The sequence below is a fragment of the Oryctolagus cuniculus genome, chromosome 3 (genome assembly GCF_964237555.1).
Source record: "Oryctolagus cuniculus chromosome 3, mOryCun1.1, whole genome shotgun sequence".
Taxonomy (NCBI): domain Eukaryota; kingdom Metazoa; phylum Chordata; class Mammalia; order Lagomorpha; family Leporidae; genus Oryctolagus; species Oryctolagus cuniculus.
In genome coordinates, this window is record NC_091434.1 from 107,859,973 (window position 1) to 107,887,595 (window position 27,623).

A 27,623-nucleotide genomic window follows, 5' to 3' on the forward strand; every position below is an offset into this window, starting at 1 on the left:
GGAATGTAAACTGGTAAAACCACTTTGGAATACAGTTTAGATACCTCAGAAATCTGAATATAGACTTACCATGTGACACAGCCACCCAACAGAAATGAAATCAGCAAATAAAAAGTTATCTGCACCCCCATGTTTATTACAGCTCAATTCACAATTGCTTAGATATGGAACCAATCTAAGTGCCCATCAACTGAAGACTGGATAAAGAAATTATGGGATATATACTCTATGGAATACTACACAGTGCCAAAAATAATCCATTCATTTGCAACAAAATGGATGAATCTGGAAAACATCATTCTTAGTGAAATAAGCCAGTCCCAAAGGGACAAATACCATATGTTCTCCCTGAACTGTGATATCTAATAGAGCACCTAAAAGGAAATCTGTAGAAGTGAAATTGATACTTTGAGAAGCAATAACTTGAACGGCCCTTGTCTTGACTGTTGAGGAACAGTTTTTTTTCTTCTTCATACTATTTGTTGAACTTTTTACTTAAAATAGAGTTAATCATAAAGTCAATTGAAAATAGATCTCAGTAAAAAATAAGAGTGGGAATAAGAGGGAGGAGGAAGCTTTTAACAGTAAAACTGTATAGTTCTGCACACATACCTACGGACTTACTTCTAAGGGAACATTTTAAAAACTTGCCATGGGACCACAAATCCCACTAAGCTGGGTGGTAAAAAATGCCATCTTAAGTGTTAGAATGATCATATTGAGTGTTAAAGTGAATATATAGATAGGATTGTTAAAGGGATCATATAAATAGGATCAAGTGTCAGGTAATAATAACAGAATTTAAAAGGAGAGAATTTTCCAACAAGGGAAGCAGTCCACACAGCAGACTCATAGAATGATAATCACTTTAAATAGCATTCTGGTCTCAGAATCAGCCCTTAAGCTGTTCTGGTCTGGCTGAAAAGCCCATGGGAGCATTCCAGGTATGGAAAGCCAAGACACTGTGGCAAAAAAAAAAAAAAATGACCTACATAAAGGATCTCTGTGAGTGAGACCCAGTGGAAAGAAGTGGCCGTCAAAGAAGGATGTACTTTTCTCTGAAGGGAGACCTTCCACTTTGCTTATGGGCTTGTCTAAATACTGATGGATTTGTGGATTCAGAAGGTTTCTATAGCATTGGCAGCTCATGTCAAGAGCCTGAGGTGGGAGCCGGTGCTGTTGTGTAGTGAGTAAAGCCACTGTCTGTGGTGCTGGCATCCCATATAGGGCGCTGGTTCAAGTCCTGGTTGTTCCACTTCTGATCCAGCTTTCTGCTGTGGCCTGGGAGGGCAGTGGAGGATGGCCCAAGCGTTTGGACCCCTGCACCCATGTGGAGACCTGGAGGAGACTCCTGGGTCCTGACTTCAGATTGGTGCAGCTCTGGCCATTGTGGTCATCTGGAGAGTGAACCAGCAGATAGAGGCTCCCCCCCTCCCCCTTAACTCTCTTTCTTTCTTTTCTTTTTTTTTCTTTTATTCTTTCTTTCAAGCAAAAACAAAAAAGCCAGGGGGTGATTACTGATGTCATACATAAGAGTGTCAATTGTTAAACTGATAACAGGAGTCACTGTGCACTTACTTCCTATGCAGGACCTTTGTCCTCATTGAGTTGTATTATGAGAATTAACTGTAAAACTTGTTCTTAAGCGGTTTTTTTGGGGGTGTGTGTGTGTGTGTGTGTAAATTGTTGAAATGTTTACTTTGTACAGAGTTGGTCTTCTGTTTATAAAGTAAATTGAAAATGAATCTTGATGGAGAATGGGACTGGGAATGGGAGAGGGAGGATCAGGTGCGGTGAGAGTGGAGATGGGAGGGTGGGTATGGTGGGAAGACTCATTATATTCCTAAAGTTGTACTTATGAAATTTGTACCCATTAAATAAAAGGTTTCTTTGGGTAAAAATTAGAAGTGTTTTGTCTCATAGAAAACCTTGCAACTGTCTACCACTAGAGAAGGCTGTATGACTTTCTTACTGTAAAATCTCTTGAATAAAAAAGCATGTAAAGAAAAATACTATTCTTGTGTTTTCTGGATGACAAGAATGAGAAGTAAGGTGATTATACAGAGAAAAATCACTTGTCCAAAGAATAGTTTAGTTACTATGTAAGACTTATGAATGCAGATAACATTTTCAAAAGGGAAAGAACATCTGAATGTGTCCCAAACTTCACTCACACAGCAACTGAATTTTCTTGAGTAAGAAAGGATTGTTTTCTTCTTTGCAGTCTCATGTTGGCTCAGGTAAGTCAGACACATAAAAAAAATGATAACTTCTGCATTACCAGGTTGTAATTAATTAGCTCTGGAAACAGCCTGCCTGGTTCATGACCACCACCAGCATTTATAAGCTGAAGGACCTTGGGCAGATTTCTCACCTCTCTGATGCTTCGGTTGCCTGACCAGTGAACTAGGATAAGGATGGAATTCAGGGCCATAGTGAGATCACACAGAGACACTTGCAAGTAAGTGCTTACCAAGTACTTGGCACGTGGTTGTTAAATGCTTTATAAACGTTAGCCATTATGTCTGACTGACTGCCAGAATCATGCTAAGCAGGAATAGAATGTGCCTTTCAAGTTTCAAAGTATTTGACTCCACCAGATCATTTCCTCCCTGAGTTACTGAACAGATGTTTACTGAGGACGGCACGGATGGTGCCACAGAGATGTAGTAATCAAGAAGTGCAGTACCTGTTTTCTTTGTCCTGAGCATTACGTTCTGATGGGTAGAGAAATATTAAGCAACCTAATTGGCCAATTACTTTTGTAATTACCATTGGGATGCATACTTTGAAGAACAGGTGCAGGATGTTATTAGAGTTTATTACTGGTAGAAATGACCTAGTCTGGCAGACTGAAATAGGAAGCTGTGGAGGTAGACGGGGCTACCTGAGGGAAGTAATATTTGAACTGAGATCTGAAGAATGAGTACAAATTAACTGGGAAATGTAGGAGAGGGCAGGAGAGGAAAATGTCTAAGGCATATGGTAAATTACATGTGGAAACAATCCTAAAATTTCAGTGGCTTAACACAGTTTATTTTCATTCCAATTGATGTAGTGTAACTAGGCAGCCAGGTTAGGTCTGAGTGAGCTGGAAGTCTCTGCAAGCCTCACAATTTAATGCTGTCCCTTTACTTGTAAGTCCAACATCCCCTTTCCCAGGATGCACCTATTTCATCTGGGACAAGAAGGGTGAGAAGTGATGAGACTATAGGGATATTAAGCCCCGAATGAAGTTGATGGAGGTGTCATAATCTTCTCAGACAGCTTCACACATGCTAAAGCACCACCCTCTCCCTCACAAGACAGTCTGGAAATGAGGAACAGCCCTCTTCACCCCATAGTTGGGGATGCTACTCACATTTTTCTGTCTCCCTGTCTTTGAGCAACCCTCCAGCCCATGCATGATAGTTATTTCTCTGTACTGGGCAGCCCACACTGATGCATGAAAGTATGTTTTCTCTCACACTGTTAAATAAATCTTGTTCCTGTCTGCACATGTTATTAGTCTCTGTTCAGAATTCCTATTTCTGTATGACACAAGAAAGTAATATGCTCATGCCCACATCACAGTCACAGACTAATGTCTATCAGAGATGCAAAGGGCTATTTGTGCAAAGGGCTCTGCTCCATTCAGTCATTCAAGGACTCAGGATCTTCCACTTCAGCGGCCCTTTCTTCCCTTGGCATCATACAGTTTCCATTAGGTCTTCTTTATGCAGCCAACAGGTAAATGAATTAATTTATCCTTTTTTTTTTTTTTTTAAAAAAGATTTATTTATTTGAGAGAGAGAGAGAGAGAGAGATCTTCCATCTGCTGGTTCACTCCACAGGTAGCTGGAATGGCTAGGACTGGGCTAGGCTGAAGCCAGGAGCCAAGAGCCAGGAGTTTGATCCTGGTCTCACGCATGTGTGGGAGGCAGGAGCCCCATCATGTGGGCCATCTTCCGCAGCTTTCCCAGGCCATTAGCAGGGAGCTGGATCAGAAGTGGAGCAGTTGGGACGGGAACTGGTGCCCATATGGGATACCAGTGCTGCAGACAGTGGCTTAACCCACTATGCCACAATGCCGGGTCCTCTGCCTCTCAAAGTGATTGGGACAGTCTTTGTTACAACTACCTATCCATTCTTCCCTGCCAACAACTTTATTTTTATTGGCTCTATCCTTACAAACAGTCTTATCTTTCAGAAAGGCCTGAGTATTTCACCCTTGAGGGGCCATATCTTGATTGCTTTAACCAATTATAGTACTATCACTCTCCCAATCTAGTGATCTTTTTAGGTAGTGGGATATGATGTAATTCTAGTTAACACGAGGTGAAAAGGAATCTTCTGGGAAAGCCATGAAGCAGAGATGTTCTCATTCCTGATTCTGAATGTTGTCACTTTGCAGATGACACCCAGAACTGCAGTAGGTATGACAAGAATTAGCCCCAAAGAACAAGTCAGCATACACAGGATGGTGGAGGGAAAAAAGGTAAGGAACCCGGATCCTTGGTGGTATACTTTAAAAACTGTATTAACTAATCCTAGAAGCATTCCCACCTTAGGGCTTTGTGTTATGTAGAATAATGTCATTATGTAAGCCCTGTTTTATGTTATTTGCAATTAAAAGCATCAGCACTGCCTGACAGTAAGACATGGTCTCTGCCCCTGTGGAGACAGACAAATGAACACCTAACTGTAATTTAATACAGATCGCTGCAATAGCACAGGCAAGGGGGATGGGTTCTGCAGATTAGGAGGTCAGAAGGCTGCACAAAGGAAGAATCAGTCGGGCTAGCCCCTGAAGGTCCTGTGGCCACTAAGAAAAGAGGTGAGTCTTCCTGTAGCATGATCAAAGGCTCTGAGTAATAGGCACTAGAGAACATGTGGTAGTTGAGAAGTAAGTGTGATTTAGTTAGCAAACTGTAAGTGTGGTTTATACAGTAGAGCTGGAGGAAGTGGTAGAATGTCCCAAGAGTCAGATAATAGGGGATTTGAGCTTTGTCCTGTGGAAAATAGGAACTATCAGAGGTTTGTAAGCAGGGAAGTTCAAACTCTTAAGTTGCTCCACCCAACAAAAAGCAACTGCAATAATTTGAGTGAGACACAATAAAGACTTCAACCACAGATGGTGGTTAGGAGAGATTCAAGGGAATCAGGATTCTAAATCTTAGAAAACAAAATAGAGTCCCAGTAGTTGGAAGATACTAGTGGTGCACCAGAGATCTTAGTTCCAAGCAGAATTTACTCTATTTATTCAAGGATATTTGCTCACAAACTCTCAGAAGGATAAGTAAGCTAAGTAGTTTTGGTATCTCTTGGAAATGCACATAGCAGAAATTCTGTCACTCCTTAGATTTCTCTACATGTGATTAGTGGAGCCCACATCATGAGCCAAAGTAAAAATCTTAGTTTGGGGGGGGTGGATGTTGTGGCACATTGGGTATGCTACCATCTGGGATGCCCATATCCCCTCTCAGAGTGCCAGTTTGGGTCCTTGCTTCTACTTCCAATCCAGTTCCATGCTGATGCTTCCTGGGAGGCAGCAGAGTATGGACTAAGTGGTTGGGCCCCTGCCATCCATGCGGGAGACTTGGATGGAGTTCTGGGCTCTTGGCTTTGGCCTGGCCCAGGCTCGGCTGTTATTAGCATCTGGGGGTTGAGGCAGTGGATGAAAGATCTGTCATTCTCCCTTTCTAGTAGATGAAAATCAATTAATTAACATTAAATAAACTTGCTATTGTAGTAACAGGAAACCAATGGAGGTTTCAGGCAGTGGCATGACATGAGTGGATTCTTTCAGATCATTTGGGCCATTGTGCAGACATGGGAGTAGCAGGGAGACTGGTAAGGAAGGGTGTGTCAGCAGATGAGGTAAAGGATGGTGGTAATGGAGATGACCAGGTCACCAATGGGGTCTGATTTGAAGGCAGTCAATGAGACTTTTTCTTGTGTACTTGCGCTCATAGTAAATTATTTTCAAAGATGGGTGCAACCATATTTTCTCATCCTACCCACTTTTTTGCCACTTCTCTCAACAAGGTTTGTTTCTTCTGACTGGAGGCTGGCCTTAGGACTTATGACCAGTAAAAGGCACTAGACATGACAATCTGGAATCTTCCAAGACCAGGTATGAAGAGCCCTTTACATTGTCGTCATTTTTTTTTTTTTTTTTTAAGATTTATTTATTTCAGTTAGAGAGAGAAGTAGAGACAGAGATCTTCCAACTGCTGGTTCATTTCTCAAATGGCCATAACAGCCAGGGCTGGGCCAGGTCGAAGCCAAGAACCAAGAGCTTCATCTGAGCCTCCCGTGTGAGGCCCAACCACTTGGGCCATCTTCTGCTACTTTTCCAGGCACATTAGCAGAGAACTGGCTCTGACTTTCTCTCACTCTTAAATAAGTCTAAAGATTTATTTATCTGAAAGAGTGACAGAGAAGGACCATGTGGAGGGCCACAGAGGATGACAGATTGCTCATGAAGATACTGCCCACATGGAGACATGAAGTATCATAGCTGAGAGCCAGCCTCTATACCCCAGATATGTAGGATCCAGACATGTGAGTGAGGCTACTTTGGAACTTCCAACCCAGCCTAGCCTGAGCAAGAGGGCAGTTATCAACTGGAGAAGAGCCAAGCCACCATTTTTGAGCCTCACCCAAATTCTTGACTCCTAAGTTTGTTGTTTTAAAACATCAAATTCTGAGTGGTTAAGCAAAGAGATGATTCAAACAGGCTTTTAAACATAATTCACTATTCAGTTAATGGTTTATCTATTTTAGTGCTTCCCCTTACCTCCCTGCCAAGACAAGCTTTTATTACTTTCCTGTTTTCTGATTCGAAAGTTCTCTTTCCTTACATTCCTCCAAAAATTTTTTTAAGGATTTATTTGAAAGTTAGAGTTATGGGGCTAGTGCCATGGCTCACTTGGTTAATCCTCCGCCTGCAGCGCTGGCATCCCATATGGGCTTCAGGCTCCAGTCCCAGTTGCTCCTCTTCCAGTCCAGCTCTCTGCTGTGGCCTGGAGGGCAGTGGAGGATGGCCCAGGTGCTTGGGTCTCTGCACCAGCATGGGAGACCAGGAGGAAGCACCTGGCTCCTGGCTTGGGATCGGCATAGCGCCGGCTGCAGCGGCCATTTGGGGAGTGAACCAATGGAAGGAAGACCTTTCTCTCTGTTTCTCTGTCTGTAACTCTACCTCTGAAAGAAAATAGAAGAGACGAGACGAGACGAGATGAGATGAGACGAGAAGAGAAAAAAGAAAAGAGTTACAGAGAGGGAGAGGCAGAGAGAGAAGTCTTCTATCCTCTGGTTCACTCCCCAGAAAGCTGCAGCCAGGAGCGTTTCATCCAGATCTCCCATGTGGGTGGCAGGGGCCCAAACATTTCTGCCATTTTCCTCTGCTTTTCTCAGGCCATTAGCAGGGAGGTGGCTCAGAATCAGAGTTGCTAGCAGGGAGGTGGCTCAGAATCAGAGTTGCTAGGACTCCAACCAGCACCCATATGGGATGCTGGCATCCCCTGCAGTGACCCAACCTGCTATGCCACAACACAGGTCCTCTCCTTCAGTATTTTTATGCTGGTGCAATCAAAACAAAATTAACCCAAGTGCAGACACAGCAGGGGGAAATACTTAGCAAACAGCTACGATGCAGCCTGAGCATATGAAGGCATGGTAGTGAATTAAAGGGCAGGAAGTACGTTGAGACTGGGGCAGGGCCAGGTGGGGAGAGGTCAAGCCACTTCAAAGTCTCTGTGGCTGGCCTCTGCTGAGGTCCTCTGTTTGTATTTTCTGTCAGCAATGATGCATGTAGGCTCCCACTGGACCTTTTCCAGAGGTAGTCGTGGATATGCTGCCTCGATTCTTACCAAGCATGCAGGCACTATGGCACTACACAGAAGCCTGGTTCACTGCTACTGAAGGTCACAAGTCTTTCCCTTGTGGGATCAGGAAAACATTTTCTTAGCTTGGGGGAGGGTTCAGATCCTTACTTTGTTAACAGCTTTGATGCCAAACTATTTTCAGGTATTTTAAAAACTCATTTAAAAAACTTTTTTTTTTTTTTTTTTAATTGAAAGGCAGAGTTACAGAGAGGCAGAAGCAGAGAGAAAAAGTCTTCCACCTGCTGGTTCACTTCCCAGATGGCGGCAACGGCTGGAGCTGCAAAGATCCAAAGCTAGGAGCCAGGAGCGTCTTCTGGGTCTCCCACACAGGTGCAGGGGCCCAAGGACTTGGGACATCTTCCACTGCTTTCCCAGGCCATAGCAGAGAGCTGGATTGGAAGAGGAGCAGCCGGGACTGGAACCGGCACCCATATGGGATGCTGGCACTGCAGGTGGTGGCTTTACCTGCTGCACAGTACTGGTCCCCTCAGCTCCAGCTTCTTATCTATTTCATTTGTATGTTTACCCTATACAGTGAACCAGGAGTCTCAATTAAAACTTGGGTTTATCAAGATTCCAACTGCAAGAGTGAAACAGAATATTCACAGAAATTAATTGAAAAAAACCACGAGGTTGTGGCTTGTCTTCCATTCCTATGTATGACTGAAGAACAACTGCTATTCCAACATAGGCTCTAGTTACATGTCCTCTTCAGTCTTGATTCTCTGCAAGAAAAATTCAACAGGTCTTGCAAGGGAGATGACTTCACAGTTCCTGATTCTTCCTACTCCCCCTAGGTCTAGCTCCTTCCTCTCACATGGTTCTTAGCGAACTCCAAGTTCTGATCCTGGTAGTACAAAATTCATTAATCTGGATGTGCTACCTTATGAGGAGATCTAGCATTCACTGGGACCAAGCAGGACTTTGCAAATGTTCTAGAGTAACTGCACATCTGAACTAGAGTCTGGTAATACCTGGTGCTCTTCATGCTTATAGAAAACCCCTAGGCCGGCGCCGCGGCTCACTAGGCTAATCCTCCACCTTTCGGCGCTGGCACACCGGGTTCTAGTCCCGGTTGGGGTGCCGGATTCTGTCCCGGTTGCCCCTCTTCCAGGCCAGCTCTCTGCTGTGGCCAGGGAGTGCAGTGGAGGATGGCCCAAGTGCTTGGGCCCTGCACCCCATGGGAGACCAGGATAAGTACCTGGCTCCTGCCATTGGATCAGCGCAGTGCGCCGGCTGCAGCGCACCGGCCGCGGTGGCCATTGGAGGGTGAACCAACGGCAAAGGAAGACCTTTCTCTCTGTCTCTCTCTTTCTCTCACTGTCCACTCTGCCTGTCAAAAAAATAAAAAAATAAAAAAGTGGAGCAGCCGGGACTCAAACCGGTGCCATAAAAAAAAAAAAAAAAAAAACAAAACAAACAAACAAAAAAAACCCTAATCTGGTAATCTGTGCTGGAAGAAAACCAGGTTACAGGCATGTTGCAGCTGACCAACCTCATTGTTAGGATTTCCCTGCAGTTTGACTTTGTTTCACTAATCAATGGGCAAGATGTTTACAAAGCATCAAGCTAAAGTGGACAACTATGTGATATGTAAGCTAAAATCAGATTCTTTAACCAGTGTTCTGTGTTTAGCTGCCTGACTTTAAATGTTTATACTGCAAATTATATACAACTGGTTAGTATCAGCTTGATAGTACTGCTTATGAGAGAACAACAAATATGAATAATAACCAGTAGAAATCACTCCTACAGAAAAGGGATATATTTAGGATGTTTCCAAAATGAGTGCGTTTACTTTCATCTTCCGTAAGTTTGAAACTGACTGAAATCTTCAAGATGGGTTTAGGTCTTCAGTAGTGACATTCATTTGAAATGTATTTTAAATAAAAAACAGACAAAGAAGGCCTATATTTGTAAACATTTATTCTCTTGAACTGAAAAAGGCTTGCATCAGCACACATTGTACAGCCTTGCAAATTACACAGAAATTGAAAAGAAGGTTCCTTGTTCATAAGTGCAATGAATCTTTGATCTCCAGTGATCTGCTGCAAACAATGAAAACAAATTTTAAACCACTTAAGAAGTTTCCAGCACTCATTAAATACATTTCCTTAGGTGACAAAAAAATCCATAAGGAGGGGAATGTAATAAGTGGCATTTAATTATTGGAGGGACATTTTAAAAAGGTGGAAGTACAAGTATTTTCCTGTCAAGAATGATTCCCATCCCCCCTTTGAATCTGAGTAGTTTGATTAGGAGGCATTAAGAACATAATTTACGTTACACTTAATGTTCATACTACCTAAATGAATACGGAAAGGACCCTATGAGGGAGTTCTTTATTTTCTGGAAATTGTTTCTGTGTTTAGAGATTCAAGGGAAGAGTAATCTTCTATTTGTGGGCTCTTTTGAGCAACCCTAGCCCCCACAACGATAGTGCATGGTTCTGACTTGGTTATTTTTTCCACTCCTGCATTCTTTTTCCCCCAAATTCTAAGTTGGGTCACAATGTGCTGGCTATAAAAAAGAAATACAGGTTGCAACTGGTTATAATCATTTTGAAGAGTAGTTTGCTGTACAATAGAGCTTTGGATCTGATACAAGAATTCAGAAATATAAAACAAAATAACTATAAAAGTTAGGAGGCATTTGAACAGCATTTCCTTAGAAAAAGCTGCTAACTCTGTATCATTCCGATGTGGATTCCTACAGTCATCTGGGGTGCAATGTGTATCTGTTTCCCCTTTGCTGGATCACTGGCCTTTCTTCAAAAGCTATAACATCAAGACCACACGTCCTAGGAGTCTCTATAATGTTAACAGAAGCTCCAAATACCAAGCCAATCAGAGATGGGAGAGGGCAGGGGAATCATAAGGTCCAAAGGTGGCTGTTACTGAGAACTTGCCCTTTCCAAAATGTGAAAGTCATAGTGTTTCTTGCTTGTTCTCAGCTTAAACTTGTTAACTGAGTTAATCTGTTTCTTCAATGCATTCTGTGCAGCTGAAATGGAGGGGAATGTGGCTAAGACGGTATACGTGGAGGCCAAGTCACTGGGTTTAGAGCGTTCAGGATTGACGGTATTGTCCCCACTGCCACAGCAGAGTGGGTGACGACGCAGCTGGGGCTGGGACTGGGGGTCCCGGAGCCACCGGATCTTGGCGCCAATTTTAAAGAGTTCCCCAAAAAGCTTCTCAGCTTCCATGCGAGTTATCCCATCTGGTAGTTCAGTAATTTCCAAGACCTTCCCAACAACTAGAATGGAAAAGGTGTACAATTAATACATCCCTGCTACCAAAAATGTTGGGTGAAAAGTACTGCAGTCCCAGATACAACACAGGAAAGAACAGAATTTTCAGAAATCATTCAAACCCACAAAATTGGCTTTCTGATTATCATCTTTTAAATCATTCCTACTTACCCCTCAGGGTATAGAGCCAACAGTGCTAAGCTACCAGTTTCATGATGGTTGCACATATGTAAAATACCATTATGTACAGTGGCTTCTCTACATTAGGTGTATGACCTTGGGCAAATATTATTCTGAATTTATCGTTCCCAATGTAAAATGAAGATAATAAATAGCACTTGTCCTAACCATTCCATAGCAGTTGAATTGAAAGCTTAAGTGCCAACTTGAAAACCCTTTACATAAAAAAGTGGTATTATCTGTTCATTCAGCCTTGCTTCCACATAGATCATTGAGGGTGTGGGTTTTGCTTGTTCCTCCTACATACCTCCTCTTTCTCTGACTCCCTTACCCCTCCCTGAATAAACCTGTACCTTACTGTGTACCTCCCATATCTGAAATGATGAAAAGAACATATTCAAGAATCCTACATTGGAGATGATATAATTTCTTATGCAGAAAAAAGCCCATTTCTGGCATGTAGCATATTTTCAGAGATAGACTCCGGTTTGCAGACCCACATCCAGCTGCCCCTCAGGGACACACCTGCCTCTCCTGCTCCAAGGTCTGTGGATGCAGCTTTTTTAGCTTGTCTCCTTCCTCGGTTTCCATGCCTACTGCCAGATTGACCCTGAAAAATCCACAAATAGTTGAAATAAGGTTAGTAGTGCTGAAATATCTGTTTATATTGGTTAAAAACTTGATATCTAAACATACTTAGTTTGGTTTTATACATCAGCATAAATTAACCAATTCCAGGCCTTCTGGATTCTGCCTCTGCAGTAATGGCACATCTGTCCTTCCCTGTTGCTATCTGTTATAAGGATTCCCTAACCCCCAGCCACTGCCCATCTTTGGGTGGCTCTAGCAAATCACAGCTTGGCCAAATAGCTAGCACCATCTCCGTTACAGAATTCTTGATGGGGCCAGTGCAAACCATGGTAAATCAGCTGGCTGTGGCACACAGACTTCCTTGAAAAGTGTCAAGAGGTGTGCACAGGGTGCCCTTCACCTGCAGCAACATAAGTGTGGTGTTTTGCAACCGACACTGAGAGGTCCTCCTGCCTTCCATACCTGTTGGTTTGGAATGTGTCCATGCAGAACAGCAGGTGGGTTGTACTGCAGTGGTTGGCCAAGTAATGGATACCTGGCATCTCCTGAAAGCAATAAAAAAAGTTATGTTTTTCTCTTCTCAGTAATAAAGCACTTACTCAGAGTCTTTCAACTTTTTAAGATAATTAAGATGTATGGAAGAAACATGTTTGGCAGAATAAAACAAGTCTAAGTAATTGACATTTTAAAAAAGAATGAACATTTCCAAATATCCTTTAGAGAGCTGAGGGAAACTGCTGAAAGGATTAAGGAATACTAAGTAGTGGGTGAGTGGTAGGGACTGCATTGATGGGCAGACTTCTCTATGTACGTTCAAACTATTTGCTGATTTTGACCCGTGTCAACAAATTATCTATTCAAAAAAGTAAACAGATTTTAAAGAGTAGAAGAAAATAGAACGTATAAAACAATTTAAAGATACAGAAGAGAAAGACTTTAAAGAAAACTTTATGATAGTGACTTTTTAAAAAAAGATTTATTTATTTATTTGAAAGTCAGAGTTACAGAGAGAGGCAGAGGTGGGGGCAGGGGCAGAGAAAGAGAGAGAGAGAGAGAGGTCTTCCATCCACTGGTTTACTCCTCAGATGACCACAATGGCCAGAGTTGTGCCAATCTGAAGCCAGGAGCCAGGAGCTTCTTCCAGGTCTCCCACATAGGTGCAGTGGCCCAAGGACTTGGGCCATCTTCCACTGCTTTCCCAGAACATAGCAGAGAGCAGAGATCAAAGTGGAGCAACTGGGACTCGAACTGGCACCCATATGGAATGCTGGCACTTCAGGTGGCAGCTTTACCTGCTACACCACGGCACCAGCCCCAACACTGAATTCTAACGTCACATACAAAATCCACCAAATATCTGTTAACACCCATTCCATCGACTTGAGACACTAAAATCATATTATTCTATGACAACTGAAGATCACCATTTCAAGGTCAGTACTGCAGCATAGCTGTGTAAAGCTGCTGCTTGAGATGTTGTCAGACTACATGGGCACCAATTCAAGTCCCAGCTGCTCTACTCCTGATCCAGCTCCTTGCTAATGGCCCAGGGAAAAGCAGCAGAAGATGACAAGTGTTGGGCCCTTACCATCCATGTCGGAGACTTGGATGAAACTCCTGCAGCCATCTGGGGAGTGAACCAGCAAATGGAAGATCTCTCTTTCTTTGACTCTCACTGTCTCTCTTGCCTTTCAAATAAATAAATAAATCTGAAAACCCTACCAAAAAACCCCAAAGAACCTACATTTCAAGGCAAGGAAAAGTAGTAAGCTCTGTATTTCCTCATATTCATTATTAATTGTGATAATAGCTATTCATTATTGTGACAATTGTATATGCTTGCATATGTGTATAAACTTACACATATGCTTATAATTAAAAAATATTTATTTATGACAAAGAGGGAAAGAGACAGACTAGAAGAGATCTATCTGCTGGTACACTCCCTGAATGTCTAGAATATCTGGGCACTGTCCAGGCTGAAGCCAAGAACTCTATACCATATGGGTGACAGGGATCTGACTACTTGAGCCATCTCCTGCTGCCCCCGGAGATGCACAATAGCAGGAAGCTTGAATGCAGAGTGGAGCTGGACTCAAATGCAGGTATTCCTATATGGGATGCAGGAATCCCAAGCTATGTCTTTTTAAAATTTTTTTAAATTTATTTTTTATTATTCTTTGTTTTTAATTTTTTTTATTTTAGTTTTTTCCCCAAGCTGTGTCTTAACCACCGTGCCAAATTAGGTGCCCCATTTTTATTCAAAGGGTATATTTATGTTCCAGGTACTGAGTCTGTTCTTAAATTATCTTTCAATGAAAATCTGTATTTAAAACGGGACCTTGCTTGGACAGACTGGAGGGTGGTAGCAACTCAAGGATGTGGATCATTATCTGCTGCCTCCAAGGGACTTTAGCAGGAAGCCTGATGGGAGTAGAGGTGGGACTTATCCCAGTTACTCAGATATGAGATGTGAGAATCCCAAGCAGCAGCTTAACCCTCTGTGCCACAGTGCCCACTGCCTCAGTACAGTTCTAAAGTATCACTTATGAATAAATATCCCCTTCCTAAATCAACAAGTGTGGGTGTCAGATGGAGATTTTTTTGATTGTTTTCTTCAGGGCCTAAAGTCATTACATAGTAAGGGCTTAATAAAGCTGACTGTAAAAACTTAGTCCTGGGGGCTAGCATTGTGGTGCAGTGCATTAAGCCTGCAATGCTGGCCGCCCATCTGAACACTGCTTTGTGTCTTGGATGTTCCACTTTTTTTTTTTTTTTTGACAGGCAGAGTGGACAGTGAGAGAGAAAGACAGAGAGAAAGGTCTTCCTTTGCCGTTGGTTCACCCTCCAAAGGCTGCGACGGCCGGTGCGCTGTGGCTGGTGCACCACGCTGATCCGATGGCAGGAGCCAGGTACTTATCCTGGTCTCCCATGGGGTGCAGGGCCCAAGCACTTGGGGCATCCTCCACTGCACTCCTGGGCCACAGCAGAGAGCTGGCCTGGAAGAGAGGCAACCGGGACAGAATCCGGCACCCCGACCGGGACTAGAACCCGGTGTGCCGGCGCCGCAAGGCGGAGGATTAGCCTAGTGAGCCGCGGTGCTGGCCCGGATGTTCCACTTCCAATCCAGCTCCTTCCTAATGCACCCAGGAGGACAGAAGATGGTCTGAGCGCTTGGGCCCTTGCCACCCATGTGGGAGACTAGGAGTTCCAGCCTTCTGGATTCAGCCTGACCTGGCCACCACTGTCGTGCATTTGTAGAGTGAACCAGCAGTTACAAGATTTTTTTCTCTCTCTGTCTTTCCTTCTATCACTCTGCCTTTCAAACAAATAGAGATAAATCTTCAAAACTGCAAAATAAAAACTTTCATGCTTTAGAATAATGTTTTCATTTGCATTACATTGTCATTTTATTTTAACCATAGCCTCCAAACTTAGCACATTCTGTGTTTGCAGGAGGGTCATCAGTAGGTGCTAGGAAAGCATCTAAAGGACACCTTACAACTCTTCTCTTGATAGCTTTATGACAGAGAAAGAAGCCATGGGCATCCAGCCACTCCATGGAACTTCTTTCTGAGGAACACTGTCCAAGTGCGAGGACAGTCACATCCATGCTATACTCCTTCCCAAACTCTAGTTGCAGAGCAGATAGGACTTGGGGGCTTAACACCGAGATCAGAGATGCGGTGTGAAGTGTGAAGGTGCAAAAAGTAGTTGTAAAGTGAGAATTAGGGGCCAGCATTGTAGCACATCAGGTTAAGCCATTGCCTGTGATGCTGGCATCCCATATGGGTACTGGTTTGAGTCCTAGTTGCTCACTTCTGATCCAGCTCCCTGCTAATGTGTCTGAGAAAGTAGCAGCAGACGGCCGAATTGCTTGGATCCCTGCTACCCATGTGGGAGACTGAGATGGAGTTCCTGGCTCCTGGCTTCAGCCTGGCCCAGCCCCAGATGTTGCATTCATTTGGGGAGTAAACCAGCAGATGGAAAATTCTTCTCCCTGTGAAACTCTGCCTTCCAGATAAATAAATAAATCTTAAAAAAAAAAAAAGGTCAGTTATTACAATTAAGAAATTTTTAAAAATAAGGCTCAAAAAGTTAGTACTAAAGAATAATAGAGAAAGTTGCCTAAAAGTTCTGGGAACTGATTTAGCGACATGTAGCAGCCTTCTTTCTAAATATGGAGAAGACTATAGTCAGCAGCATGAATGTTGTGGGGCAAAGGGTTAGGCAGAACCTGCAATTACTGCATCCCATATCAGAGTTCCAATTCAAGTCCAGGCTACTCTGCTGCTGATCCAGCTTCCTGCTAATGCACCTGGGAAGGTAGGTGATGATGGCCCAAGTTCTTGGGTGAGAGACCCAGATGGGTTTTCTGGCTTTGACCTGCCCACCCCCATCTGTGTGGGCATCTGGGGATGGAACTAATAGATGGAAGATCTTTGTTTCTCTCCCTGTCTCTCTGTTGCTCTTTCCATCAAATGAATAAATCTTAAAAAAACACAAGAAAAGCCGGCGCCGTGGCTCAATAGGCTAATCCTCCACCTTGCGGCGCCGGCACACCGGGTTCTAGTCCCGGTTGGGGCGCCGGATTCTGTCCCGGTTGCTCCTCTTCCAGGCCAGCTCTCTGCTATGGCCAGGGAGTGCAGTGGAGGATGGCCCAGGTGCTTGGGCCCTGCACCCCATGGGAGACCAGGAAAAGCACCTGGATCCTGGCTCCTGCCATCGGAACAGCGCGGTGCGCCGGCTGCAGCGGTGGCCATTGGAGGGTGAATCAACGGCAAAGGAAGACCTTTCTCTCTCTGTCTCTCTCTCTCACTGTCCACTCTGCCTATCAAAAAAAAAAAAAAAAAAAAAAAAAAAAAAAAAACACACACAAGAAAAACTGAAAGATTGTAGTCAACTAGCAGCAATAACCAGACTCCTCTTGGGGTGCTTGAATCAGATCGTGCATCACTATCACTGTACGCATGAATGCACTGAGGGCATCCACACCACAGTGTATGCCACACGTTATTTCAATGCTTTTTTTTTTTTTTAAGATTTATTTATTTATTTGAAAGCAGAGTTACAGAGAGAGAGAGAGAGAGATCCTCCATCCACTAGTTCACTCCCCAAATGGTCACACAACTGGGGCTGGGTTAGACTGAACCTAGGAGCCAGGAGCTTCTCACATAGGTGCAGGGGCCCAAAAACTTGGGCCATCCTCTACTGCTTTCCCAGATGCATTAGAAGTAGAGCAGCCAGAACTCAAATGGGCACCCATATGGGGTGCCAGTGCTGCAGGCTGTGGCTTAACTCACTGTGTCAAAGAGCTGGCCCCTCAATTAGTTTTTGATACTGTGCTTTATTTTTCTAGACTATTACAGTAACTGGCTTTGTAGAAAACTGAAAAAGAGAGAGTTATAATGGAGAAAAGAGAAATCATTATGGTAAATCCAACCCTTCTAACATTTGGTGTATATATATATGTGTGTGTGTGTGTGTATGTATATACACATACATATACATGCTCACACATGTGTGCATTTTTTAACTCAAAAAAAATTCAGAGGGGCTGGCACTGTGGCATAGTGGATAAAGCTGCTGCCTGCAGTGGTGGTGCCCCATATGGGTGCTGGTTCTAGTCCCAGCTTCTTTACTTTCCATTGGCTCCCTGCTAGTGTGCCTGGGAAAGCAGTGGAAGATGGCGCATGTCCTTGGGCTCCTGTACCCACTTGGGAGACTGAGGAGCTCCTGGCTTCGGATTGGCCCAGCTCCAGCCGTTGTGGCCATTTGGGGAGTGAACCAGCGGATAGAAGACCTCTCTCTCTCTCCCCACCTCTCTGTAACTCTGCTTCAAATAAATAAATCTTTAAAAAAATTTATATATAATTAACACAGAAAGAAACACATTTTAAGTACTGACTTCGATGAATTTTTTTTTTTTTTTTTTTTTTTGGACAGGCAGAATTAGACAGTGAGAGAGAGAGAGAGAGAGAGAGACAGAGAGAAAGGTCTTCCTTTTTCCGTTGGTTCATCCCCCAAATGGCCGCTACGGCCAGTGCATTGCGCTGATTCGAAGTCAGGAGCCAGGTGCTTCCTCCTGGTCTCCCATGCGGGTGAAGGGCCCAAGGACTTGGGCCATCCTCCACTGCACTCCTGGGCCACAGCAGAGAGCTGGCCTGGAAGAGAAGCAACCAGGACAGAATCCGGTGCCCCAACCGGACTAGAGTCTGGGGTGGCGGTGCCGCAGGCGGAGGATTAGCCAAGTGAGCCGTGGTGCCAGCATTTGATGAATTTTAATAACTGTATAAGTTTATGTAATCAGGTCAAGTATTTGGCGCAGTGGTAAAGATGCTGTTTGTGATACCTGCATTCCATACTGGAGTGAACTGGGTTCAAGTCCCAGCTAGGCTCCTGATCTGGTCTCTTGCTTATGAGCACCCTGGGAGGCAGCAGGTGATGATGGCTTAAAGTACCATGTGGGACACCCAGATTGAGAGCTTGGCTCCTGGCTTTGGCATGGCACAGCTCTAGCTATTCTGAGCATTTGGGAAGTGAACCAGTTGATGGAAAATCTGTCTGCTTTTCACACATAATGAAAAAGATAAATTAAGTAAAAAATTTTAAAATGTACAATATTAAAAAAAGTCCATGTAACCATGATCCAAAAAAGAAAAGGAAATGTCTATCTCCCAAGAGATCCCTCTAGCTCCTTTCCACTCAATTCTACATTTCATCCCCATCACTGCCTGATTTCTAATACGACAGATAAATTTGTCTGTAGCTGGATTTTACATAATTAGAATCAAGGAATATATATTCTTTTTGTGTCTGGCTTGTTTTTCGCTTAATAAGAATCATGGGATTTCACCCATATTGTGTGTCAGCACTTTGCTTGGTTCACTGTTGTTGCTAAGTAGTATTCCACTTGTTTCCCCAGTCTATTTTTTTTTTTAAGATTTATTTATTTATTTGAATGTTTATTTATTTACTTACTTGAATGTCAGAGTTACAGAGAGAGCAAGAGAGTGAGCTTCTATCTGCTGGTTCACTCCCCAAACGGCTGCAATGGCCAGGCTGGGCCAGATGCAAGCCAGGAGCCTGGAACTTCTGAGTGTTCCACATGAGTGGCAGGAGCCCAAGGATTTGGGCTATCTGCTACTTTTCCCAGACCATTAGCAGAGAGCTGGATCAAAAGTAGAGCAGCCCAGGACTTGAATCAGCGACCACATTGGATGCTGGTGCTTCAGGCATTGGGGTAACCTGCTGTACCACAGAGCTGTCCCCACTCCCTTAGTCTCTTGCTGATGGACATGTGAAATACATCCAGTTTGGACTATATAAAAAAGTTTCTATAAACATTCTTGTGCAAGTCTGTGTGGACAGGTTTCTATTTCTCAGCTACCTAGAAGTGAGACTGCTGGGTTGTATGGCAATGACAAACTTTATAAGAAATCTGCCAACCCTTTTCCCAAAGTGGTTTTATTATTTCATACTCCTATCACCAATGTGTGAGAATTCTATTTCTTCACCAACATTTGGTATTGTTAATCTTTTTGATTTACAGTCATTCTAGTGGGTACAAAGTAATATCTTATTCTGTTTTTTTTTTTTTTTTTTTTTTTTTTTTGAAAGGCACGGTTACAGAGAGCAGAGAGGCGAAGAGAGAGAGAGAGAGAGAGAGGTCTTCTACCTGCCAGCTCTCTCCCTAAATGGCCACAATGGCTGGAGCTGGGTAGATCTAAAGCCAGGTGCCAGGAGCTTCTTCTGGGTGTCCTACGTGGGTGCAGGGGCCCAAGAACTTGGGTTATCGTCTACTGCTTTTGCAGGCCATAGCAGAGAGCTGGATCAGAAGTGGAGCAGCGGGACTCAAATTGGCACCCATATGGGATGCTGGCATCGCAGGCAGAGGCTTTACCCACTAAGCCATAGCATTGGCCCCTCATTCTGGTTTTAATATTCATTTCCTGAATGGTTTTTCAAGGGCTTATTGGGGATGTGTATATTCCTTTGTGAAATGTCCATGTAATCTGTTTTTCATTTTTTAAAACATTTATTTGCTCAAAAGGCAGAGTGATAAAGATAGCCCATCCATTAATTCACTCCCCAAATGGCTGCAAAAACTATGGTGGGCCGAGCTGAAGCCAGGAGCCAGGAACTCCACCTGGATCTCCTACATGGGTAGCAGGAGCCCAAGTACTTGGGCCTCATCCAGTGCCTCCCAGATGCCTTAGTAGAAAGCTGGACTGGAAGCATGGAGTAGTTTGTACTTGAACCAGGCACTCTGATATGAAATGCAGGCATCTCAAGCAGCACCTTAAGCTGTGGCACCATAATGTACATCTCTAATTTGTTATTTTTTTTAAAGATTTATTTATTCATTTGAAAGTCAAGAGTTACACAGACAGAGGAGAGGCAGAGAGAGAGAGAGGTCTTCTGTCCGATGGTTCACTCCCCAGATGGCTGCAACAGCCAGAGCTGCACCAATCTGAAGCCAGGAGCCGGGAGCTTCTTCCGGGTCTCCCATGTGGGTGCAGGGGCCCACGGACTTGGGCCATTCGCCACTGCTTTCCCAGGCCATAGCAGAGAGCTGGATCGGAAGAGAAGCAGCTGGGACTAGAACCGGCACCCATATGAGATGCCGGTGCTTCAGGCCAGGGTGTTAACCTGCTGCACCACAGCGCCAGCCCCCTAATTTGTTATTTAAAATCACTCACCACACTGTATTTCCCCTCCAAATGAGTCTTTAAAATGTAAGTTTTAAAGATTTGCATAGTACTCCCCATACGTATATAATGAAATTCATTCCTCAGTGAAGGACATTTTCTGAAATTTTTAGCTCTAGGACAAACTCCTTAATATGTCCATTTTGTCTGCATTATCTTTAGTATAATTTCCAAGATATAAAATGGTTTCCATATTAGCTTATAATCATCCAAATGCATGTGTATTCCTCCAAGTAGACTGAAGGTCATTGAGAATGAGGACTTACTCATCTTTCTACAAGAGGAGCACAATATGGTAGGTCCTCCATAGAAATTTGTTGAATATATTTTTAAATTAACTCTTGAAATACATCACTGTAGGGGCTGGTGTTGTGGTGCAGTAGGTTAAAGCTCTGCCTGCAGCATTCCATATAAGCACAGGTTTGAATTCCAGCTGCTGCACTTCCAAGCCAGCTCCCTGTGAATGCGCCTGGAAAGCAGTGAAAGATGGCTTAAATGCTTGGGACCCTGTAACCCAAACAGGAGACATCAATGGGGCTCTAAATTCCTGGCTTTGTTCTGGCCGAGCCATAGCCATTACAGGCCTTTGGGGAGTGAACTATTGGAGGGAGGATCTCTCTTCTTCTGACTCTTCCTCTCTCTCCATAACTCTGCCTTTCAAATAAATAAATAAATCTTTAAAAAAGATACATATTACTCTAATATAGGAAAAAACTATAGAAACAATTAGAAAACTGTATTATTATCATTATCTTAAAGTTAATGCTATTTTACCATGTAATAATTAATGTAAATAACTATTGAATCAATTAATGTGACAACAAAACCTTAAGGTCAGGAGAGTATATAGTAATAAATAGAGATACCTGAATAGAGGTGAAAATGTAGTTTTGTGGAAAACTGAAAAGTAGCAGTAACAAGATAAATTACCAAGCAGTTAAGAATGGACGTCTTAAAAATTCCTGAAGCTATGGTGGTTTCATGTACACTTACCTTGCCCAGGGACAAAAGCTCTAGAAAACTGGGGCATGATGGAAAGTGGTGGTCCAGAGGGACGGACAGCCTTCAGGGTGGACAGCTGAGCTGGTGCTGGCGACTGAGCTGGTGAAATTATGGGACTACTGAGTTGAGGGCTGTGCTGCAATCACAATACATCACAAAAATGGGTTAGCATCTGGGGCAGGTTTTTTGCAAATTTCTTTTGGACAAAAATTCTTCTTCCTGAATAGCAAATACATGTGTAATTAAATATTAAAACATTATAGAAATATGTAATCTCTACCTCTGTTTATGGAAGAGGGAACAGACTACACTTCTCACTTGTAAAAAATGTTATTAATATAAAGAAAACAGATTTCATGTATTTCATAGGTACAGTTCTAAGATAACCATACTTCCCTTCCTGTCTCCCTCCTTCCCTCCTCCTTTTTTCCCTTTAATTTTTACAATAACAGAATTTCAATTTACTTTATAGTCACATGCTTAATTCACCACTAACCATAATATTCAACAAGTAAAAACAGAAAGACCTCTGTTCCACAGGAATATAGACAAGGGCTACAAATAGTAATAAAATAATAAGATGTCAGTTTCATCCTTGTACTTTTTTTTTTGTATTTTATATACCTATTTTTGAAACTTGCTTTTGTATGCTAGCAATATTTTGATACCTCCACATGAGAGAATATATGCATCTATCTCATTTTATTCTGCAATAAATGTCTATCCCAAGATTTGATTTTTAAATAATTTCATTAGGGGGTATTAGCCTAGTGGTTAAGATGCTGGTTAACATGGCTGCATCCCATATTGGAATACCTGAGTTCAATACATGGTTCCTGCTGCTGGTTCCATCTTCCTGCTAATGCAGAACCTGGAGGCAGTGGTGATGGCTCATGTTAATTGGGTTCCTGCCACCTACATGGAAAACATGCATTGAGTCCCTGGTTCCCAGTTTGAGCCTGGCCCAACCCTGGCTGTTGTGGGCATTTGAGTAGTGAATTAGTGGATGAGAGCTCCTTTTTTCTCTTAAACAAATGAGTAAAATTTAAAAAAAATTCATAGCAAGAGGATAATTGCAAAGACAGTACAAAGAATCCCTAGATTTTCCAAAGTATGAAAATGTTTTATCACATTTCTTTTCTTTACATATATATGTATATATATACATATGATTTCTTTCAAATTGTGAATTGCACACATAGCTCTTTACCCTGAAATGATTTGATCTATCTTCTAAAAACAAGAAATCATTCTTACATACTCATAGTAGAATCAACAAACCAGAAAATTAATAATATAGTATAGGTACCTAATCTACAGAGTTCATTAAAATTTTCCCAAGTGTTCCATAAGGTCCTTTAAAGCAAAGGAAAAGAAACATTTCCCCTTTGTGTATGAAATCTAGACCAGAATCAGGGGCTGCATTTAGTTGTCATGATTCTTCATTCTAAAAGTCCCAGTCTTGTTAATGATTTGGCACTTCTGAAGATCAGATAATTTGTGTCTATCTGACATCACAGTACTGTTGACATTTGCATGAATCATTGGTTAAGGTGATGTTTACCAGGTTTCTCCATTGTAACTTACTCTTTTTTCCTTTGCAGTTCTAAGTATCTTGTGGGGAGATACTTTACAAAATATCCTGCTTTGCATCAAATTTTAGACACCAGTTTTAGGATCTAGTGATGATTCCTGTCTTTTAGTTTCCTGGTAGTGATTTTCTTGCCTTTTTTTGTTTAATCCTTAAATAAGATTTACTTACTTATTTGAAAGGCAGAGTTAGAGAGAGAGAAGGAGAGAGAGGAAAGAGAGAGACAAGGGAGAGAGATTGAGACTTCCACCTGTTGGTCCACTCTCCAAATGGCCACAACAGATGGGGCTGAGCCAAGCCCAAGCCAGAGGCTAGAGCTTCTTCTAGGTTTCCATGTGTGTGCAGGAGTCCAGGGACTTGGGCCATTTTCCACTGCTTTCCCAGGTGCATCAGCAGGGAGCTGGATTGAAAGTGGAGCAGCAGGGATTTGAACCAGCTTAACCTTCTATGCCACAGTGCCAGCCCCCTGGTGGTTATTTTCTAATTCCACTATCCCCCATCATTCTTGAAGTCCTTCTTTACTTTCTGGAACACTATGATGATCTATATTCATCCTGTATTTCCTGAACCAATCACCACAATGATTGTTTTCTGAGGAGCTCTGGTTTGTTTTAGTGCAGAATGGCATTTAGAAACTACCATCTAGGTAGCAGTGTATATCACTCTTTTGTGTAGATATACTTAAAGATATTTTCCTAAATGTCAAAATAATTTATTTATTCATCAGTTATTCATTGATAAACTGCTAAGAGACTGTTTCCAATTTTTCAATGTTACAACAGGGAGGAAAGAAACATGCCTGGCACAGTTGGTTTTAATGCTTATTCTACAATTTTCACTGGATAAAGTTCCAGAAGTAGATTTGTGGATCAAAGGTTTTGCACCTTCTATATTAAAAAACAAACAAAAAGAAAAACTGTCACCAAACTGCATTCCCCAAAAGAACTATACCAATTTATGCTACCACCAAGAGTGTACAAGACAGCTTGTAAATGGCTGTCTTTGCCAACACTGCAAAATTATTAGTTTTCTTAACTTTTCCCAATTATAGAGACAGAGTATTTTTATATTCTTATGTTTTTAATGGTCATTTACAGTTTATGAACTGATTTATAAATGATATTTATAAATATATATATATATACATATACATAACATATGATTAATTCTTTAAGAAATTTGTGTGTGAGAGAGAGCGCGAGAGCCAAAGAGAAAGAGGGAGAGAGTTTCCATCCACTGATTTACTCTCCAAATGCCAGCAAGGGCTGTGGCTAGGCTGGGCAGAAGCCAGTAACCAGGAACTCAATTATTAAGCTATCATTGTTGCCTCTGTCACTGAATTAGCAGGAACATGGATTCAGGAACCAGAGCTAGGTAATGAGCCACATACTCCAACGTGGGATGTCCATGTCTTAACAACTAGGCTAATGCCCATTTCTTTGTTATGATTTTGTCATGTTTATTGAAACATTTTTTCCCTTTAATTTTACCTTAAACATCTTAAAACAAACAAACAAACAAACAAACTTGGAGGTCGAAACTGTGGTGCAGCGGGTTAAATCACAATCTGCAGTGCCAGTATTCCCCTATGGGCGATGGTTCCAAGTCCTGGCTGCTCCACTTCTGATCCAATCCCCTGCTAATGTGCCTGAGAAAGCAGTGGAAGATGGCCCAAGTCCTTGGGCCCCTGCACCCACATGGGAGACCCAGAAGAAGTTCCTGGCTCTGGCCTGGCCCAACCCTAGCTGATATCAGCCATTTGTGGAGTGAACCAGCAGATGGAAGATCTGTCTCTCTGTTTCGCTCTTCTCTAATTCTTCCTTTAAAATAAATAAATAAATCTTTAAAAAAACCTCCTAATTCCATCAAGTTTTCTTTTATGTTAAAAAAAAGAAATGTTCTCTGAGAGGCAGAGAAAAAGAGAGACATGAGAGCTCCCATTATATGGTTTATCCCTCAAATGCCAACAACAGTCTCTACTCAGGGCTGAAGTCACAAACTGGGAATTTAATCCAGGCTGCACATGTGGGTGGCAGGGATTCAACCACCTGAGTCATTACCAGGGTTGGCATTAGAAGGACGCTGGAATCAGGGAGGAATCAAATTCAGGCACTCTGATATGGGTCACAAGCATCTAAATTGCTAGCCTAAATACCTAGCAGTGTAAAATTTCAAGGATATAAAAGTGTAGATAGAAAAGTATAGTGAACCTCTTTGGGCCCCCCTCATCCAATTTTAATTGTGATTGCCTCTGCTTTGTTTTTTCCTGAGGTAATAAAAGCAAATCTCAGATATCACAGCATTTCCTTTACAACATTTGGTATTATAAATATTTCTATCTAATAGATAAGAATTCTTTTTTTTTTTTTTTTTTTTTTTTTTTTTGAAAGGCAGAGTGGACAGTGAGAGAGAGAGACAGAGAGAGAAAGGTCTTCCTTTGCCGCTGGTTCACCCTCCAATGGCCGCCGCTGCAGCCGGCGCACCGCGCTGATCCTGGCAGGAGCCAGGAGCCAGGTGCTTTTCCTGGTCTCCCATGGGGTGCAGGGCCCAAGCACCTGGGCCATCCTCCACTGCACTCCCTGGCCATAGCAGAGAGCTGGCCTGGAAGAGGGGCAACCGGGACAGAATCCGGCGCCCCAACCGGGACTAGAACCCGGTGTGCCGGCGCCGCAAGGTGGAGGATTAGCCTATTGAGCCACGGCGCCGGCCCGATAAGAATTCTTAAAAAAAAACTGAAAAATTAGCAATTATTAAAATTAACCTATCTTTGCTCAAAAACATCTTTTGACTATATAGTATCTAAACAAGATGTACATATTGCATCTGATTATTTTACTTCATGAATCTTTTAATCTATAATAAAACAAATTTTCATTTAAAAATGCCATTTATTTGTTAAAGAAACAAGGTCAGTGTATGTCTAGTAAAATATATTCTTGGTATCATGTAATCTGTCCTTTTTCTTCCTATAATTCCAATAAATTAGCAGACATAAAGGCTTGATTAAATTCAAGAACATTTATTTGAAAGAGAACCAGAGAGAAAGAGTGAGAGCCCCATCCATTAGTTCACTCCCCAGATGCTGCTGGCTGAAGCCAAAGCTGAGATATGAAAACTCAATACAGGTTTCCTATGTAAGCAGCAAGGACCTCATTACTTGAGCCATCACTGCTGCCTCCCACAGTGCTCATTCACAGGAAGTTGAGACAGCAGTGAAGCCAGGGATCAAACCTAGGCACTCTGATACACTGTGTAACACTCAGACCAAACATCTGTCTGCAGGTTCAATTTTTTGGATAAGAGCAGAGTACATCAGGAGTGATGTTATGTGCTTCGTTCTGCATCACATTAGGAGGCAAAGGAAAAAAAAAGCTTGATCAAACATTTTCATGTTATAACTGCTCAATGGGTTCTGTGTCATCTCATCCTTTTATTTTAACATTCCCCATATTTTTGTACCTAATGTTCTGCTGATGATTTCTCGTTATCACTTTTACACTGTTCCCAAATGTTGACTTTTCTGAGTTTGCCATTGCTTCTGCATTTATTAACTGAACTTATACTTTTTAAAGATTTATTTATTTGAAAGTCAGAGTTACAGAGATAGAGAGAGAGATCTTGCATCTGCTGCTTCATTCCCCAAATGGCAGCAACAACTAGGAGCCAGAAGTTTCATCTGGGGCTGCCACGTGGGTGGAAGGGGGCCAAGCACTTGGGCCATCTTCTGTTGTGCTTCCCAGATCATTAGCAGGAAGCTGGATTGGAAGTGGAGCAGCTGGGATATAATGGGTGCCCTTTTGGGATGCTGGCATTGCAGGTGGCTTTCTTTATCTGCTATGCCACAAGGCCACAATTCTTCTATAATGAAGAATGTTCTCTTATCAGCTATTTGGTTACACTAAAATATAGTTCATACAGTAAAAATAGAACAATGCTTGATTTGTTTTCTTTACAAAGTTTTAGATCCACTTTATTTTTTGACTTTTAAAAATAAGTAAAAATTTTTTGAATATGCAGGAGTTGGCAAATAATATTTAAATATTAAAGTAAATTGTGTAGATATGGAGAATATTCACTTTTAAAATAATAATCTGCTGGCCGGTGCCATGGCTCAATAGGCTAATCCTCCGCCTTGCGGGGCCGGCACACTGGGTTCTAGTCCCGATCAGGGTGCCGGATTCTGTCCTGGTTGTCCCTCTTCCAGGCCTGCTCTCTGCTATGGCCCGGGAGTGCAGTGGAGGATGGCCCAAGTGCTTCGGCCCTGTACCCTCATGGGAGACCAGGAGAGGCAGCTGGCTCCTGGCTTTGGGTCAGCGCAGTGGGCCGGCTGCAGCGCGCCGGCTGCGGCAGCCATTGGAGGGTGAACCAACGGCAAAGGAAGACCTATCTCTCTGTCTCTCTCTCTCACTGTCCACTCTGTCTGTCAAAAA

General features: G+C 42.6%; 1 protein-coding gene across 13 annotated transcripts in view; it reads right to left on the minus strand.

Moving 5' to 3' along the window:
• Positions 1 to 9,777: 9,777 nt before the first annotated feature.
• The window catches only part of R3HDM1 (R3H domain containing 1), a 127,876-nt gene continuing 110,030 nt past the window's right edge, over positions 9,778 to 27,623 (minus strand). For 9 of the 13 annotated variants that reach the window (XM_051849608.2, XM_070071005.1, XM_051849604.2 and 6 more), the window contains 4 exons: positions 21,594 to 21,738; positions 12,352 to 12,434; positions 11,824 to 11,908; positions 9,778 to 11,123 (listed from right to left, as the gene is read on the minus strand). In XM_051849608.2, coding sequence (XP_051705568.2) covers positions 10,762 to 11,123; positions 11,824 to 11,908; positions 12,352 to 12,434; positions 21,594 to 21,738 — 675 coding nt within the window. In that variant the 3' untranslated portion in view covers positions 9,778 to 10,761. Of the gene's footprint in view, positions 11,124 to 11,823; positions 11,909 to 12,351; positions 12,435 to 21,466; positions 21,501 to 21,593; positions 21,739 to 22,418; positions 22,518 to 27,623 lie in introns of all 13 variants that reach the window. The other 4 variants (XR_011387308.1, XR_007920687.2, XR_011387309.1 and 1 more) reach the window with 4 other exon arrangements.